We start from the raw sequence: 19,127 nt of genomic DNA on the forward strand, positions 1-19,127 counted from the left end.
AGGGGGGAAGTGTGTGGCCCGGTGGGTTTCAGGGAGTGGCAGACTCGGTCTGTCTGTCCACACACAACAACGTGAGTGCTCAGTTAAAGTTCCTCCAGTGCATTTCCTATCCGTGCAATTGCTGAAAATCAAGGAAGTCACCATTCAGGCAACAGCCACTTTCAGAAGCACCCAGGCTGCTTGCCTCCATAACACCCTCGCCTCCTGTACAAACAACCAGCCACAGTACACACCCTCCCAATTGTGAGGAGACACACACAGCTCCAGCCTCCGACTGGCTTGCCTGTTGCTAGGCAGTATGACAACGAGTCACTCGCTGATGTTTCACAGTCTTTGAGGTCAGAGTTAAGGCTATGCCCTGGAGTCCCCGTCCGAAGGGCCTAGTAAATTCTGTTGGATGGGGCTCCTGTCTGGTAAATCACCCAGGCGGAGGAGATGCCTTCTCCACAGCTGAGCTACGAGCTCTGCTTGTTGAGCAGCTTCAACTGAAGTCTTCCTGCCCCATCCCTCTCTGTCCTGTCCCCAATGGGGCATGGAGGCTGGTCTGACGGGCAAGACTTTGCCTCCTGCACCCTGGAACTGCCTTCTCCCCCTCGGAATCGAGAGAGGAGCCCCAGCTAACTGACCTTGCTCGGTCCATCGGACCAGGGCTCTGACTGGCGCAACCATAAGCCCAGCCTTAGAGGTGACACTCTCTCATCTTGATATCTAACCCTGTGGCCATCCATAGTATTGTCCAGTACAACCACAGTGGTGTCCGTGCCCAGGCTGTTACTGTCTTGGTCGCTGGCAATATGCCTGTTGCCCCGGCAGACGCGCAGATCTCAGTTTTGTCGCTGCTACCTAAGAACAAATGCTGGGCGTTCAAACCATGGCTGAAAGCACAGCTCGCCCATTCACAGAAGGTTCCCTGAATGCTACAGTAGCACCTCTTGCATCCACCATTTGCACTCTGACCCTGTCCCGCATTTAGGGACATTCTCCTCCCCCCCCAATACACACACCTCCATCTCTAGGACATTGCAATCTCTCAAGGCCACACAATATAAGCAGCCAATGTGGCCGGAGCTGAAGGGCGCCTGTTGGTTGCAGTGCAGGGCTGTTGAGCAATGTAACTGCTTATTTCCATGTTTTTTGGGAGTCTGTGTTGGTGGATTCTGCAGTCTGGCAACCTTGACTCGGTTAATCCTTTTGTAGTATGTTTTGGGGGTGTTTTATAGCTCCTCCTAACAAGAGTGAGCCTTGCCCCCGGCTTGGAGTCTGACAGGGCATCTCATTGGTCCTGTGTCCCCAGCGGCGGTATGAGTACCCACACCAGAGGCACCCCAGAGCCAGCAAGGAGCATGATAGACAGGCAGGGAGCAAGCCCATCCCCAAAGCCATGCACTGATAGGCACAGGGGGAAGGATGCCAGCACTGCCCCCTGCCAAAGGAACAGGCAGCAATGCCCCCCCCTTGCCCTCCTGAGTGGGGGCTGGATATAGCCACCCCTTTCCTCCCCCAGAAACATCTCTGCCACTAAGGACACGGGGCGGGGAGAGCGATGGCTGGTTTTACTGCCACTAGAAACTGTCCACGTGGGCTCTGACCTCCCTTCGTCCTTCCAGTGGGGCCAGGGATATCCTGGCTCCAGCATTCCTTTCACAGAGCCTGGGGTTGGGGGGAGGAACAGCCCCCCAGTCTCTGTCTGCCCAGGCCCCTCTGGGGAGGGAATTCTTTCCCCACCACTGAAGGGTGTTTCGGGGGGAGAAAGGGCCCTGTGGTGTTGCGTGAAAAGCGATCAGAGAAGCTGGAGTGGCCACATCTCCTTGCTACTGCCCAGGGGCCCCACCTACATGACTGCGATAGTGGGGTGGGGGGTGGTCTCCTCTCGGGGCTGACACACCTATCCTCATCCCCCCGCCCCTCCCATATTAAGCCCGAACCTTGGGGAATGCTTCACCCTCCCTCCCGCTCCTGGAGCTGGCCTGTTTGCCCCACAGGCTTGGCTGCCAGGTGCTTGATGCGGCGATGAGGAAGTCTGGGAATGGGGGGGTGGGGGTCCTTCCTTGTGAATGCTATGGCAAGGATGGGGATTGCTCATATGACAGAGGGGAGCCCCTAAATCGACAATTTTAGGGGAAGGAGTGAGGGCAGCACCCCGCTGTAAGGTTGTCTGTGCAGAGAGCCGGGGAGCTCCGCCCAGCTGGGCTGCTTGGTTCTAGGGGCAGAGCGGCTTGGTTATTATTTAACTCCAGTTTATTTATAACGGCAGGAAATTCCAGCAGCAGCAGGATACCCAGAGCAGGGACAAGGAGAAGCGGCAATGGGTGAGTTTTGACAGTCGCCGTCCCTTTGACCTCTTATTCGGGACTCTTGCAGAAATCTGGGGAGGGGGCAGGGTCCCCTAGAATAGCACAGCATGGACTGCGTCTGGGGGAGCTCCAGACAGAGCAACATTATACCCAGACAGGCTGAGGCAGCGTCAGGGCTTCCCATGCGGAACGTGTGTAGGGGTCAGGAATGACTCGTCCATCACCTGCAGAACTGTCCATCTGGCCAGGTGGGTTGGACAGAGAGTGGCTTTGTCAGAGCATCAGCTGTCGGCCACTCTCATAGGCAGGTTCCAAAGCCTGGCACACTGGGTGTGTCCAGCATTTGGCTGTCTGGCTCAGTAATGAGCATCCTTCCGATGCTGCTCCTCGTTCCTGTCCCCCTGGAGCCAGGGGAAGCCACGTTTCAGGGCGGGATTTGACATGGGGGCTGGGTGAGAGATCCTTGTCTCTGTGGCTGCGAGAGCAAAGGGTTGTCTTGTGCTGCAGAAGGAGCAGGAAGAGGAGCATCAGGCCGCCCAGCGGAGGGGCCTCCGGAGGAGCGAGTCTGTGGAGAAAGCTCAGGTACGTGAGAGGAGGCGCTCCCATGATCTGCTGCCAGCACCGACAGCTATGGCTGTGCCAGCCGGGCCCACGGGCAGTCCGTGGCAGGGCAGTGCCCTCCTTTTCCTGCCACTTCTAAGTGCACACGGAGTGAACTGACTCTCGCTGTAACCCTTCCTTTGCTCCCTTCCCCTCGGAGTGCTGGGGACACGGCGTGGACTATTCAGACGCAGCAGTCACACTTATTGCCTCACCTGCCTGGTTCTTCAGCTGGGGGCTTGTCTCCTGGGGGCTCTGAGTTACTTTCTAAGGCCCGCACAGCTGGCTGTGGGTCCCCTGAGAGCTGGTTGGCCTGTTCCCCAACTTGTTGTGGGCTGTGGGTCTTCTGAGGAGCATGGACTCCTATCTGCCTCCTCATGCCCATGCTTCTCTTGGTGGCACATGTGCTTGTCCCTGACGCTCCTGGGAGCTGGGGAGCTTTCGCTGCCCTCCCCCAGCCTATCCTATGGGTGCAGGGGCTTGCTCCAGGCCTCCACTGATGGCTGCTGGTCTCCTGCCCTAGTGGCTGGGTCTTGTTCTTCCGACAACTTTCCTGTATTTCTGAGGGGGGTGAATTTTAGGCTTCCCAGTTGAGTTCCCAGTCAGAAGTGAGGCCTGTCTGCTGCTCCTGTGGAGCTCCCCAATAGAGGACTTTAACAGAACAAGCGAGAGCCTCCATGTGCCATACTGGTGACACCTTGTTTTCCAGCTGCCTGTTTCATGCAGGCCGAGGGCCAGTGCTGAGAAGGAATCACAGGGCAAGGTGGTAACATAGGCCTTGGTGCCATCAGCGGGTTGTGACTACGTCCTGTGATACCACCGTATCCATTCTACCAGAGGTCTTGTCGAGTCCAAGGCCAGAAAAGGACCATTGTGATCAAGTCTCATCTGATTCACACAGGCCAGAGAAAGTCCCCGCAATAATTCCTAGAGGATTTAGAAAAACATCCAGTCTTGATTTAAAAACACACAGTGATGGAGACTCCACCACGACCCTGGGTAAATTGTTCCAGTGGTTAATTACTCAGTTGAAAACGTGGACAGCACAGTAACAGTGATGAAACCACGACCCCTCTAGGACTTGGAGCTGATGAATACAAGTGACCTCTCAGCACTGACTTGTACCTAGCTGGAGGAAGTGAACAGAACTGTTCTCAAGCTGTTCTAGGCAGGTGGGTAAACAATACCCAAGGAGCTAGGAAATGAGATGCGTTCTTACCTTGAAAACCAAACCATCTGCAGCATCATGTATTGCAGAGACAGGTGACAGAATCGATTATCCAGCCATGGGAATAATGCGCGTGTGCTCTTTTTTCCTCCCAGGAAGCAGCATTGCTGATAGCACAAAGATCAGTGAACCCACGGGACATCTTCAAACAGAAGGAGAGGTCTATGCCCTCAGAAACAGCAACCTTCGGTTCCCAACCAGGTATAAAGCAAGAGTGGGACATCAGCAGAGAGAACTGATAGCCTGAGTGGGACATCAGCAGAGAGAACTGATAGCCTGTTCAGGGGTTATAAAGCTCCTCAGGAAAGACATAGTCAATGCCATGGTAACGTACAGCTTCCAGGTAAATACACAGGGAGCGTGTGATATGAAGGTGTTACCAGCATGTGTTTGGGACAGGCATGCGACTACTGAGCATGTGAGTTACAGGGGTCATTCCAGTTCTGATAAAACTCCTATCGCGCCACTGTGTGACCTGCAGTGTAGGTGGGGCAATGCCAAGAGACTTCCCATTATAAGCTTCCCTTTTTCAGCAGCTAATAACTTCACCTGGCTGCTGAGGCTGAGATTTTCCATGCTTGTCTCTGCTGTCTCCTGAATGTTTTTAATGCTTCAGCAAAAATAGGTTTGTGACTGTTAAGTCTAGAAGAGACCCTGACTTCCATGATTTTCACTAGCTTCACCACCCCAGCTTGAACCAGGGACCTTCAGCGCCACAAGTGAAGACCAGTTAAAAGGAGGGTTGGTGATGTAGCTGGGATACTAGGATGGAAGAACTGGGTTCAATTCCTGCTTTGCCCCAGACTCCCTGTACGGCCATTGGTAAATAAGCAAGCAGTAGCTTAGTGGAGCAGTGGAAAATGTCTTACTTTGTGTTCCAAGGGGCTGTTGCTGCTGGTGTTTAGATGTTTTCCACCTGCTTCTTCGAACAACTCTGGCATCTCCAGGGTTTGCAGTAGGTACCTGAAATTTGACAGCAGATAGTCCTGATGTAAAAGAGGTGGCCTCCGATGTCCTAAAAGTCAAGTTGGCCAAATCTGGTGATTAGTCCCAGGAAAAATTGTCATTTGCATATGCATCGTAGTATTGGCTCAAGACTTAATTCACTGAACGTTCTGTCTGCCCCAGGCATGCTCCAAAGCCTCTCTCAGTTAAATAGCTACCCGCTTGCACCCTCCCAGCAAAATACTCTTTAGCCTGAGAGCACGCTGTGTTGGAAGCCAGGCAAGTGGTAATTCAAATCTCGCCTCTCCCGCTGACTGCTTTTAATGTTGCTTTATGCTTCACAACCCTTATTGTGGCTCACATAGTCAAATCTGGCAGAGAAGGGAACAGAACGCAGGTCTCTTAACATGAGCCCCGGGTCTTATTCACTTAGCCACACCGCCTCCCTCAAGTAATACGGCTATATACTTGGCTAGGTTGTAACCTCCACCACTGCTGTAACAGTCCCTTCCCAGAGCCGGGATTAGAACCTAAGACCCTTGATACTCCACACTCCGCGGCTGTCTAGCAGAATTGTGCACTGTGCAGGGTAGGCAGAGCCTTACTGGGAAAGTGTGTGTAACATCCCCCTCTCGTGGTGGACATAGACGATAACTGCTGCCTGTGGCTAGCTGCTATTCCTTTAGCTCAGGGGGTAGAGGACTTTCCTACAGACCTGAGGGTCAAAGCCGGCTGATGACCTATGCCTGCAGTCTGTGGCTCCCCATGAGGGCACTTCTGTTTTTGCAGTTTTCTGTTAAAACCTAGGAAATGTCATACGGAAAAGTAAGCTAAAAGAACGTTACTACCTTTTGCAAAGTCAAGCACGCATACGTTAGGCAATGCCAGAATGGAGGTTCCCCTGCATCCTTAATTTGGCCTCCTTGTGCATATGCTTCCAAAGGGACACCTGCCTTGTTTAGTGCACAGTATGGAGAGCAACTGAAGTGGGTTTGGGTAGTGAATGAGGCTGTTGTCCATACGTCCCCCTGCCTGGCATTCTGCCTTTTGTTGTAACAGTGTAGCAGGGGTTATAGAAAGTGATAGGATGTTCTTGTGGTAGTCCCTGGGACTGGGACTCAGGAATACTAGGCAATAAGACTGTGTCTCGGACAGTAAATCCCACAGATCTCGGGGGCAGATCAGCTGAGTGAGAAGGTGCCGTTTCTCCCAAGTCACTTTCCAGAGCAGTGCCGCACCGGAACAGTTGGTTCCGACTGCTATAGCTGCTTCGAAAGGGGTAAGCGCAGAGATGGTGGAGTGAAGAGTAGGTATTTTCCATGTGTACTTGTCTCTGAAAAGCTCGCTTGCTTGCTTGAAGTGCCTAGTGTGTTTCTTGCTTTCGTCCTTCCCAGGCAAGCTACGGAGCCCCTTCCTGCAGAAGGAGAGCAGCCCTGTCCACGCTCCGGCCTCCCCAGTCCACTCAGCTACCCAGGCCTTTCATCCACCCTCCCTTGTCCATCCCTCTGCTCAGGAGACACCTCCAGCCTCTCCGGTTCCTGGCTCAGGTGAGTTGCTTTACCTTCCGCACCAGGTCACTAGGCAGCGGTGCTGGAACAGTGTTTATCGTAGGGGTGTTGAGAGCCATTGATCCAAACTGTGAACCCTGTATATAATGAAAACCACTTCAAGCCAGGGGGTGCGGCAGACCCCCTAGTTCCAGCACCTATGTCACCAGAGGAGAGCTTTCACTTTGGCTCTCGGAGCAGGTCTGCCAGCTATTGTGGCTTCTGCAGTAGTGCAGGATATTTCTAGGGTTGTCATGGCTTAGTTTCATTCTGTCTTCACATGCCCATAACTTTCTGAAAAAATCTCCTTTGGGCCAGAAACTTTGCTTGCTGTATGTCAGACCAGGAATGACTTTGTTTGCTAAGTCTGAAGACGGTCCTTTCAGCTGCTGGCATTGTTGGAAAGTGGGGAATGATCCAGCTTCTCAGCATTGTGTCTTTTTTGCTCACCAACTCCAATGGCTGGACTCCAAACTGTGCATGTGAATGGTCTTTATGAGCCAGCAGGCTTTTGCTGTGGGGAAGAGATGCCTAAAAATCTAAAAGCAGGCAAACTTGAGAGCGCTTGTCTGAACGTGCTCAGTTAGCAGGGCCCAGTTTATGTATTTAAGTGTGTTAGGTGCTTTTCAAATGCATTAGAATTAAGTAAAAACACACAGATGGCTCCTTTTCTCTCCTTTTCCTTTATTTTCTTTTAAAAACAAAACAAGGATACAATGTATTTTAAATCGACAGTAACACAACGTTTGCGCTGCATGTTCAGATGCAAAATCCAGAGTGTGCAAAAGGGAAGGAGATCTCATAGTAATGCAAACTCCCCTGCATTGCAGATACATAATGTTATTTATTATTTTTATTTCTAGTTAGGCTATTTATTATGACCTAAATGTCACAGTACATACAACATGGAGGAGTTCTGTGTTAGTACAGCACCTTGCACACCGGGGTCATGGGCTATGATTCTGCTTTGCCTAATCTTCCTGGGCTGTAGAGGTGCTGGTTGCAACTCCATACTTAAAGTGACACCCAGGCTTATTATGACACCGCCTTTCCCCCACAAATTATTTTTACGGTGGAGTACAACATTCCTTTTATTTCCTTTGTGTACTGTTACAAGGTTATGCTTCCAGGAGGACAGAGTGCTAAAAGGTTGAAGTACTGAAATTCACCCATTTTTAATTTACTCGTGGAGAACATCTTCTGTTTTTTTTAAAGCTGGAAAAGGATACTTCTGGGTTTTCTTTCGGATTGTCCCCAGAATGCGTTCTCTGGGACCCAACATAGAAAGGTTCCATCCCAAGAGGTTCAAGGGGACCTGGGGAACTTGGTACATCAGTATAACGACCTTGTAAAATTCATAGGAACATATTGGAAATGGAAAAGGTTCAGAAAAGAGCAACAAAAATGATTAGGGTATGGAACAGCTTCCATTTGAGGAGAGATTAATAAGATGGGGGGCTTTTCAGCTTGGAACAGAGACAACTAAGGGGGGTATGATAGAGGTCTATAAAATCATGACTGGTGTGGAGAAAGTAAATAGGGAAGTGTTATTTACTCCTCATAACACACGAACTAGGGTCACCAAATGAAATTAATAGGCAGCAGGTTTAAAACAAACAAAAGGAAGTATTTTTTTACACAACGCACGGTCAACCTGTGGAACTCCCTGCCAGAGGATGTTGTGAAGGCCAAGACTATAACAGGGTTCAAAAAAGAACTAGGTAAATTCATGGAGGATAGGTCCAACAATGGCTATTGGCTAGGATGCATAGGGATGGTGTCCCTAGCCTCTGTTTGCCAGACCCTGGGAATGGGTGACAAGGAATGGATCACTTGATGGTTACCTGTTCTGTTCATTCCTTCTGGGGCACCTGGCATTGGCCACTGTCGGAAGACAGGATAATGGGCTAGATAGACCTCTTTTCTGACCCAGTGTGGCTGTTCTTATGTCCACTACTCCAAATGCTGTAATAAAATACAAGTCTCAGTGTGCTTGGCTCGTGTGGCCTGTTGAATAGTGCACTGGGCTGGGACTTGAGAGACCTGGGTTCTATTCCTATCTCACCCACGTTCACGCAGTAGACAAGTAGTAAAGTCACTGCCCTGTTATGTGCCTCAGTTTTCCCGTCTGTAAAATGGGGATAATGAGGTCTTTGAGCTGGAAGAGTTCAGTATTATTGTTGTTCTGGCTTTGGTGATAAGGAAGCTGACAGTGGGCCTGATTCCTGGGTTACAGCAAAGCTGCCAGAGGCTTAATTCTCTGATGTACGTTCTGAGACATCACGTCTCTTTTATAACAGTGTCCTCAGGAGCCAAATGTTTTGACTGTTCAGAGTGGGAGGGAAGCCTGGCAGTGACCTTGCTGCAGAGAGCTTCCTACCAGGGGCAGCGTGGACATATAGGACAAAGTTATCCATGGATCTAGCCTTCTCTGACCAGTCCTGCTTTGTTTCTGGTTTCCGTGCACGCCTCTTTGAGTTGCAAATGGCCTTTCCTCCAGCTAGCTGACGCTTTGCAGCACTGAAGCAGCCCTTCCCTGTATGAGGGTCTATCTCCAGCATGCTGCCCTGTAGCTGCTTGGCTCTGCTGAATATTCATCAGCCACATTGCAGTGAAGTTCTCTTTGCTGCATCTCTTCCTCTTCCCGTACCTGGTCCTGGCAGCTGCTACCTTCACCCCCTGTTTTCTCCCTTAGTGCTGAGAGGGTTGGTTCCTTCTCGCAGGCAGCCCTGCAGGGATTCAGCATGGAGAGGTGGTTTGGATGGTGCCGCTGGTCTGTGATTAGGGCGGGTGACCGACTCCTCTCCGCCTGCTTCTTTCCTTCAGAAACAAAAGTCAGTGGACCCAGACACAAACCACCAGAGCCCCCGAAAGCTGCATGCGGGGGAGGCGCTGCACAGAGCAGGTCTAATGTGGGTGGTTGGGTTTAGTGTGTGCGTGCTGGGCGGTGCTGGTGGCCTGTGCTAAACAGGAGGCCAGACTAGATGATCTGGTGGTCCCTTCTGGGCTTAAACACTATGACTCTAAAGCAACCAGCTTCTGTATTTCAAGGAACATGAGACCATGCAAGGCAGTGGGGAGCTGGAGCCGGTTCGCACCAGTTCGCATGAACCGGTGGTTAAATTTTGAAGCCGTTTTAGAACCAGTGGTTAACCCGCTTCCTTGCAGGGGGTACTCAGGCTTTGATGGGCTCCAGCTGGGAAGTGATGTAATTCCTCCTCCGGCCACCGGGGGCGCTGCGCGAGCCACGTGGGCTGCCCCCCGGCCCTGGGCACGAGCCCTGGTGCTGCTTCTGCTCCCCCAACCCCGGCCCTGGGGCTGCCGCTGCTGCCAGGTGGGTCCCCGGCTGCTCTGCTAGGCCTGGGCTGCTCCGAGCCGCTCTGCCCCTGAGCCCCCCCCTACCCTGCCCGCAGCCAGCCCCTGCTTGCAGCCAGCCCCTGTCTCCAGCCAGCCCCTGCCTCCAGCCGCCCCCTGCCCTGCCCGCAGCCAGCCCCTGCCTCCAGCCGCCCCCACGCCCCCTTGCCTCCAGCCAACCCCGCACCCCCTGTCCGCAGCCAGCCCCTGCCTCCAGCCGCCCCCTGCCCTGCCCGCAGCCAGCCCTTGCCTCCAGCCGCCCCCACGCCCCCTTGCCTCCAGCCAACCCCGCACCCTCCTGTCTCCAGCCAGCCCTTGCCACAGCCCCTGCCGCACCCCCTGCCCGCAGCCAGCCCCTGTGTCCAGCCACCCCCTGCCCTGCCGCCAGCCCCTGCCTCCAGCCGCAGCCAGCCCCTGCCTCCAGCCGCAGCCAGCCCCTGCCTCCAGCCGCAGCCAGCCCCTGCCTCCAGCCGCAGCCAGCCCCTGCCTCCAGCCACCCCCTGCCCTGCCCACAGCCAGCCCTGCACCCCCTTGCCTCCAGCCAACCCCGCACCCTCCTGTCTCCAACCAGCTCCACACCCCCTGCCCTGCCTGCAGCCAACCCCGCACGCTCCTGTCTCCAGCCAGCTCTGCACTCCCTGCCCTGCCCGCAGCCAGCCTCGCACCCCCTGCCTCCAGCTAGCCCTGCCCCACGCCCCTGTCTGCAGCTGGCCCCACGTCCATTGGTGCCCTGCAGTTCCCAGGGCAGTAACCCTGCACTCCTGCTTCAATGAGGGGGGCAGGGAGCAGCTGGGACCCACACGTGCACACCTTAGGGCGACCAGACAGCAAGTGTGAAAAATCAGGACAGGGGATGGGGGGTAATAAGAGCCTATGTAAGAAAAAGACCCCAAAATCGGGACTGTCCCTATAAAATCGGGACATCTGGTCCCCTTAGCACACCCCCAGCGCGTGGCAGGGCCCCACACCTGTGAGACGGAGCTCGTTTCTAGCTCAGGCCCATCTTTTTAACCAAGAACTTTAGGCAGGGTTAACACACATCGGTGTTTTCCCGGACAGGTCAGGCTTCTTGGTTCTTAAATTTTTAAAATTCCTCCCGGATGTACGGCAACCCTGTGGGTACAGAAAAATACATACTGGGGCACAGCCCTTAATCAGAACTTTTTATAGGGAGCCGGTTAAGATTTTGGCAGCTCCTCACTGATAGCAGGTTCCGTACTACCACCCGTGTTGCAGCTGGTACGTATTCATGCATTCCCCACTAGGGGTCGCTGTTGTGCTGAGGAGGGAGAACCCTAAACTTGGTCAGGCTTAGGGCTAAGCTGCAGCATCCCGCTAGCGATCCGTCTCCTGGATTGTGTCGTTCCCATCGCCCTATGGGATCCTAAGGGGAAGCAGGCAGCTGCCGACATTCAGTGATCTGAAATGGCTTATTCGCACATTGCCGAGCAGCTCTCAGGAGCCCCGTTGCCCTGGGCTCTGTATAGGAAAGGACAGTCCCTAACAAGCAGAGGGCGTGGGAAGAAGATGGACAAGGGGAATGGTGACAAACGCATGTGGCTACCTAGACTGGTTGTGTGCACAGTCGTCAGGGTCGAGTGTGGGGGCTGGGTTGGTAATAAGATGTCTGGCCTTAGCCTGGCCATTGTGCATTGGTGATGTCCCGTAGGCCCCAGGGGAGAAGTGCGTCTCGGGAGGGTTTTGAAGGAGGATACAGCTCTGCTTACAGATTAGTTTGGGGAGGGAAACCCAGTTAATGTCTCTGTGACCTCATGCTGTCCTTCTGCCAGAACAGCTGTAACATCCGTCCTGTCCTTTATTGCCTGCATAGTTTCCCTGTGGCTGCTGACCCCTCTACCAGGTGTGTCTTCCTATCTGAGTGCTCCCCTGCCTGTCAGCTCCCACTCAGCCTTTAGTTTAGTTTAAATAAACCTCCTTCCCTCTTCCAGTGCCTGACTTGGTTAAGATGGAGCTTGTCCCCTTTGAATAGGCTCCCCCCGCCAGTTCTGCATCTAATAAACTTAACCTCTCCTCTCAACATCATCATCTACCCCTTGAGATTCTGGAGCCCCCCCCGTCTAAGTGGCCCTGCATATGGAACCAGAAGCATTTCGAGAAGGTCAAAGCAGAGCACTTGAACTTTAAGCTGCCTCTGTAATCATCTAAACGTAGCTTCCAGGAGTTTTTCTTTTTTATCATTCCTTACATCGACACAGCCATGGACACAGGCTTCTCCCTAGCACCCTCTAGTGCCTTGAAATGTCCCCCTAATGACCCTGTCTGCATGCAGTTTGGCTGTAGGGGCGGACAAGAACAAACCATGTTCAGCAAACGCGATTGCTGACAACCCCGGTACACCACACCTGCATTTCATCAGGTAGACTTGGCCTAAAGGTTTAGATGTCTCCCGAGACCCACCACCCTTGTCCTGGTGAGGAAGTCCCACAGTGGCTCTGACAGTTTCCACTCTCAGCTCTCTGAGCAGACTGGATACAATAGTAGAAAATGCTATGTAAGGTCCCACGCTTGTATAGCCCCGGGAGAGCGGCTGGAGGATCTGATAAAGCTTGTCCATTTCCAGTTTCTGTGGTTCTCTGAACCTTTTCTTCTTCCCACACCCTATTCTTTTGCCCATTCCCCTTCCTCATCTCCAATCTACCAAAAAAGCATTGCTAAAATCATTACTCTCCAGCTCCATCGCCCCCTCCTCTAACTCCTCCTGGGCTCTAACGCACGCTCCTTGTGTTCATCTCTGTGGCCCAATGTGACCTTACCCGCCTGTTCTCAGGTCTCCTCTCTTCCTCCTTGCTCCCTGTCTTCCTGTTACTGGAGCTGGTTCGGAGGTGCTTTCCCCCCAGCCCTTTACAATTTTTTTTGAGACAGTGGGGGATGAAAACTGGAAAATTTTGACACATGGATTTTTTGGCAACATTTTCCATTGGACGGGAAGGTATTTTCCGTACGAAATAAGTGTTAACCAGCCCAACCCCTCTCTCCGAAACTCAGAGGGATGGAAGGAGCTGTAAGCTGTCAACCCTGATCCACTAATCATTTCTTCCAGGTCCCCTATTCTGCATACCCGCGTCTGATTGTCTGTCTATGGGTCAGAGCTTGGTTCAGAAAGCTGACCGGCACGTGGCTCTGACGGGAGGGAGGGGCCAGTGTGTGAGGGGATTGACACCGCAAGGTGTTCTGCATTTCGTTCCAGGTGACGCTGCTGTGCAGGACACCAGGTACAGTCCAGTCCCCCCGGTGTCCCAGCCGCAAGTGGAAGAGGACGCTCTGTACGAGGAACCCCCTGATGAGTCTGCTGTCTACGAAGAGCCCCCCGCTCAGGTGGGTTTCGTCACGGAAACAGGGGTGTTTGGCTCAATCTGTTTGACACGAAGAAGATTGAGATGACTAGATCACGGCCTAGAAGTATGTACGGGGGGCTAAGTTCCCTGTAAGGTGTGTGCCTGCGTGGCTGTGCAGGAGGCCACCAAGGGCCACGCAACGAACTCCCCCCAGCCCCGGAGCTGCTGCGGCGGGGGAAGAGAGCTGTGGGGAGTCCTCTCTCCCCACTGCTGCTTTGGGGCAGCCTGCACCCCAGGCCCCTCATCCCTAGCCCCACCCCAGAGCCCACATCCCCAGCTGGAGCCCTCACTCCCCCACACCCCAACCCCCTGCCCCAGCCCTGAGCCCCTTCCCGCACCCTGAACCCCTCATTCCTGGCCCCACCCCAGAGCCCGCACCCCCAGCCAGTGCCCTCACCTCCTGCACCCAGCTCTGAGCCCCCTCCCACACGCTGAACCCCTTCTGATCATTCAATCACTTCTGATCATTCAATCAAGATTAAATCCCTTTTTCTTAACACTCTTAAAGCTCAGCCAGGAATCTCTTGGTGGTGGTCTCTGGTCTGTGATTCGCAAATCAAACTCGAGGATCATAATGGTACCTTCTGGCCTGTAGAGTTACAAAGTCACTTCTTAAAGGTTTTGTTACTTGTTTCTAAGCTTTTCTGGGTGGAGTCATGTATAAAGATTTGTTTTCTCTTGATTGTGGTTAAATTCTTTCCAGGCTTGGGTTTAGCAGAAGATGATTCCTAATTTGTGGTAGTTTTTCCACTCCCATAGTGTGAATGTTTCAGTTTAAAGCATCAACCTGTAGTTGCATACGGTAGGTTGATAAATGTTGCATAGATTAGTATCGACAAGCTTAGTGTGAAGCTGGAGAGCTCTCCTCCCTTGGGCAGTATCAGCGCAGATCGAACTTCCTTTTTCTTGTGTTGCAATCCCTCTTTGTGCAGTTAGAATGTCAGTGCTTCTGATACTGCCTTTTAAACTGCAAGTTTCATCTCCTTTGCTATTTGGCACTAATGCTCCTTTAGAAACATTGAGAGGATTTTTCTATAGCTGGCATTTTTATGATTCCTGCATTATTTTTGGTATCTGGTCCATATTTTCTTGAGGTTTTTACAGATTTTGTAGTTCAGTGTAACCTAGTTTGATCTCTCCAGGGTACTTCTCTGCCCCCCGTGGGGTAGTATCTCAGCACCTCACAATCGCTACTGGATTTATCTATCCTGACAGCACCCCATGAGGTAGGGCAGTGCTATGATCCGCATTGTCCAGGCCCAGAGAGAGACTCAGGGTCCCTTCCAGCCCTGCATTTCTATAATTCTGTGACAAGTGGCTTGTCCAGGGTCATGCAGGGAGTCTGTTGGACCCCAGTCTCCGACGTCCCAGGCTAGTGCCCTAACCCCTGGGTCATGCTGCCTCTCTGATTTGTGTCAGGATGTGATAAAGTAGCTGTGGTCCAACAAGCAGAGCCATCTGTGCCTTTCTCTTGTTGTCAGGTTTGCCACTGGGCAGCGAGTTCCATTCCTGCCCTTTGGGGAGGTGAAAGATAATCTGCCTGCGGAGAACCCTCTTGTTCTTCTGTTGGGGACAGAGACCAATATTTGAACGGTTGCGTGTGTTACAGGGGTGTTTGTTCGCACGGGGTGGTCTGGTGTGTGTCCCCGTAGCACAGTCCTTATAACATGACGGCAGTTCGCGAAGATTGGAACACATGACTTATGAGGAGAGGCTGAGGGAGCTGGGATTGTTTAGCCTGCAGAAGAGAAGAATGAGGGGGGATTTGATAGCTGCTTTCAACTACCTGAAAGGGGGTTCCAAAGAGGATGGCTCTAGACTGTTCTCAATGGTAGCAGATGACAGAACGAGGAGTAATGGTCTCAAGTTGCAGTGGGGGAGGTTTAGATTGGATATTAGGAAAAACTTTTTCACTAAGAGGGTGGTGAAACACTGGAATGCGTTACCTAGGGAGGTGGTAGAATCTCCTTCCTTAGAGGTTTTTAAGGTCAGGCTTGACAAAGCCCTGGCTGGGATGATTTAACTGGGAATTGGTCCTGCTTCGAGCAGGGAGTTGGACTAGATGACCTTCTGGGGTCCCTTCCAACCCTGATATTCTATGAAGAGACTGCTACCTCCATTCCTCTCAAGGCCAGGAGCGGATGGTGGAAAGTGCCGGGGTAGAGGATCTGTGTGTGGCACTGGGTTGTTTGCCTTGTTTGGAGCAGTGGGAAAGAGCTAGGTTGCTCCACATTGACACCGCTCTTGACAGCTGGGCTTCCGAGTTAGAGCTGCCCATGGCACCCCAATAGTAAATGCAAACTCATTCACGTTTAACGTGGTCTGTTTCCGTTTGCCTTCAAAGGAACAGCTTGAAGATGCCAAATACGAGTATGCTGTGGAGTATCAGCAAAGGCCAGACTTGGAGGGGAAAGGGTTATGTGCCCGAGCGCTGTACGACTATCAGGCCGGTACGTGGCTTCCTTTATCTCTCTGTAATTGACTGACAGCCCTGTGGTCACACACATTCCCACCCCAGTGCCTCTCAGTGTGCACGTACTCACCTGCACTCGGGGAGCCTGGGAAAGTCCCCCCCCCGGATCCTGTGCAGTGATGCAGATCCAGACAGGTGATGGAGCCTGGCGTACTTCAAAGCACAGCAGTGCCGCGAAGTAACTTCCTTTGGTGATCAATTGCCACGCACAGCTGTGAGTGCAATGCAGCCTTGCTGTGCAACAGTGTCTTTCCTACAGCCTGTATCCAAAAACGATGCAGTATTTGATGCCATCCCTTCCACTCCTGAACTCCCTACCCCTCTTACCTTCCCCATCTCTCTCCTCTGGCTCCTTTCCCTCAGCCTCCAAGAACACTGGACCAGATTCTCAACTTGTGTAAATCATAGTAACTTAGTGGATGTCAATGAACTTATGACATTTTGATGATCTAATTCATCATTTTCTGCTACCCTTAAAATATGGCTCAGCTCTGAAAACTGACGGTCAGGCTGGCTCCATAACAAAGAGGAAAGCACCCAAAGTGACGTAGGTTCCTAAGCGAGTCAGGTGCTTTTGAAAATTTTACTCCCTAAGCCCTGCTTTAAATACAAATCACCATGCAACCATGACAGCTCCACAGATATGGGGCCTCCAGATTCATTGACCACAGAAAGCAATCCTCGATAACATAGCAAGAGGGGGGAAAATGAGTCCACAGTGAGTCTGTGTTTTGACAGCGGATTCCAAACAAAACCTCTGACACGTTTCATAAAACTTTCAAGACCCCTCACGACCTATCCCCACCCGACCTAGTGTCTCTTATTCAGTTTCGGAAGGTTGGCTCCCACCTTCAATCCGCCCGTGATCCCAGCCTCCATCGCCCACTGGTTAAATTTTCAAACAAGCACTATTTGTGCCTTCTCCTATGCTGCCCCTCAGGTTGGGAGAAGTGCCCCATAAACACAGGCAAAACTCCCTCATCCACCTTCAAATCCCTCCTTAAAATTCTGCTTTGCTGTTATGCCTGCAGAATACTTGACAATGGTTAAAGCTGCTGTCTAGCACGATAGGGTCCTGCTCCAGGACTAAGGCTCCTAGGAGTTACAATAATACAAATAACAGTGTTTCTCACAGACGGATTTTGTGCAGGGCACCAAAAATGCCATTAAAGGGGAAGAGCAACCTTAAGCAGCCAAGGGGTTTAGGGATGGAGAGCTTTTAGGGATGGTTAGGATTTCCATTTTTAATATTAGATTAAAACAAAATTAGGGAGTTTTTCACACTAAAAGGAGAAGGAAAGGAGTTGTGACCAGATGTCCGTGTATTTTCCCCAATAGTTTGTGGGACATCAGTTAGCTTCTGACCTTCCCCTGCTCTGTCTCTTTCCAGCCGATGACACGGAGATCTCTTTTGACCCTGAGAACATCATCACCAATATCGAGATGATCGATGAGGGCTGGTGGCGTGGCTATGGCCCAGACGGCCACTTCGGCATGTTCCCTGCCAACTACGTGGAACTGATAGAATAAGTGGCCCGTGGGGGAAGGAGGATGGGGAGCAGTTACCCCTAAAAGTGGCTTGATGAAATCTGATTCTTCAGCGTTTAAATTGTGTGGCTTTTAAGGCGTGACGTGCCATACCCTGCTCCCCTGGCACCAGGGCAGAACCCAGCAGTGTTCTGTTGCCCTCTTTCCCTCCAGCTTAGCTGGCACTTCTTGGTGAAGGTCTGAAACAAGCCTTGGCCACTTGCATAACTTACCTACACGTTTCACTCAAAAGCTGAAACCTTTTAAGGGGGAGGGACGGATGACTGCTCCCTACCTGGCGTTCAGGAAACAAGTGCCCCCACTGCAGAACAGGGGTCTCTCGTGGAGGAAAAGGGCCCCCCAGCCAGATCCGCGAGGGAATGGTAATCAGACGGGCTCCGCTTTAACATTCCTATGGCTCCGTAACCAGCATGGATCTGTCACTGCAGGGCTAATGCTGCAAAGACCGACACCAAGTGGTCGGGCAATGCGTGAGTTAGCATTCTATTAGCAACACCGTCTCCCTGCGCACGCTCTACTAAATTATACGTCCTACAGTCTCGCCACTGCGGCTGCACGGGTGGCGCGAGGTCAAGTTACCGTTGCTCATAGAATCCTGATTTTTGCATTTCCTGCTGTCTGTGGGGCTTCAGCTCGCAAACTGCCCATTGTACTACGGCACGGTTTGCAGTTAGTTTCCACTGCCTGTGAGGTGGGAATGGAAAGGATGAATCCCTGTCGCAACTCAACACTATGGAGCTGTGCAGCTGCTTGTCAGGCTGTTGCAGCATCTTGTACAATTCCTTTAGGGCAGTGGTCAGTTGCAGAACTCGGCTAAGGATATTTGCCATGCATGCATAGGAACAATATTTCATTTACCAGTAAGTGCTCTCGGCCTCTCCCAGAGAGGTTCCTCGCCAGGGACCAGCAATGGGCGCACAGTAACCCTTTCTGTTAGCCATGGGGACCCGGGGGTGGTGTAGATTTCTCAAAGTGCACAAAGTCGTCTTTTCCCCAAAGGAGACTCTTCTGGGAAATTGAGCAAGGCAAACCTCGAGATTTGTAATGAACCCTACCTCCTTAATCACGGTGTTCCCTGCCTTATATATAATCCAGTAACTATCACTGTGCCCTAGAAACAATGGGGATCCTAACTCAGCTATTCCTACCCTCCCTCTTTCCTACTACAAGTTTTCCTCCCTTATGTTGCTATAACAAACAAACAAACATGGCTCGAAAGACGCTGGAGCCAGTATTCCCCAGCTCTGACTTGCCCCCTCCCGGCTGCTCCCTCTCCCTGAAGCTGCAGAGAGAATGTCCTGGCTGCTCCAGCCCGGACTCCTCCCACCCCAGGACTCTCCAGCTGCAGGGAGAAATACTGCAAGCCGTTTCTGTGCCGTGTGGGCTCCGAAAGCCGTGTGTAGCTTCCTTCCTGTCTGCGTGTCCTGCCGCACCAGCCTTGTGGGCTTGTGTCCGTGTGGACTTTCTCTCTCATCTTTTCCCTTTGGAGTGCTGATGGAAACAATAAAGGGCTTTTCTGTGGTGATGGCTGCAGCTAGTCGCTGGGGTGTCACTGACCTTTAGAGTCGTCGGTTACGGGGCTCATCAGTGTGTTGGGGCTTCGATTGCACCCTTCCTTCTGTTCTGGTCAGAACCTCCTGCTGACGGTGGAGGCTTCACATTTGGATACAGGCTTGGGGCAGGAAAAGCCTGTGATGTTTAATCAACAGTTTGAATCTTAAACAAGAACTTGTGGCCATATGAAATGCCTTACTCTGGTCCCGTAGCCTCCTGGGCTTGGCC

At 52.2% G+C, this 19,127-nt stretch overlaps 1 protein-coding gene across 2 annotated transcripts in view; it reads left to right on the forward strand.

The window, feature by feature from the left end:
* The window catches only part of DBNL (drebrin like), a 35,584-nt gene extending 16,702 nt beyond the window's left edge, over window positions 1–18,882 (forward strand). Inside the window, exons 8-14 of one of the 2 annotated variants that reach the window (XM_073324727.2) lie at window positions 2,255–2,309; window positions 2,802–2,876; window positions 4,218–4,323; window positions 6,462–6,614; window positions 13,177–13,304; window positions 15,669–15,774; window positions 17,188–18,882. In XM_073324727.2, coding sequence (XP_073180828.1) covers window positions 2,255–2,309; window positions 2,802–2,876; window positions 4,218–4,323; window positions 6,462–6,614; window positions 13,177–13,304; window positions 15,669–15,774; window positions 17,188–17,327 — 763 coding nt within the window. In that variant the 3' untranslated portion in view covers window positions 17,328–18,882. The remainder of the gene's footprint in view (window positions 1–2,254; window positions 2,310–2,801; window positions 2,877–4,217; window positions 4,324–6,461; window positions 6,615–13,176; window positions 13,305–15,668; window positions 15,775–17,187) is intronic. The other variant, XM_073324728.2, reaches the window with a different exon arrangement.
* Window positions 18,883–19,127: the final 245 nt, after the last annotated feature.

The sequence above is a fragment of the Lepidochelys kempii genome, chromosome 26 (assembly GCF_965140285.1).
Source record: "Lepidochelys kempii isolate rLepKem1 chromosome 26, rLepKem1.hap1, whole genome shotgun sequence".
In the NCBI taxonomy this organism is placed as follows: Eukaryota; Metazoa; Chordata; order Testudines; family Cheloniidae; genus Lepidochelys; species Lepidochelys kempii.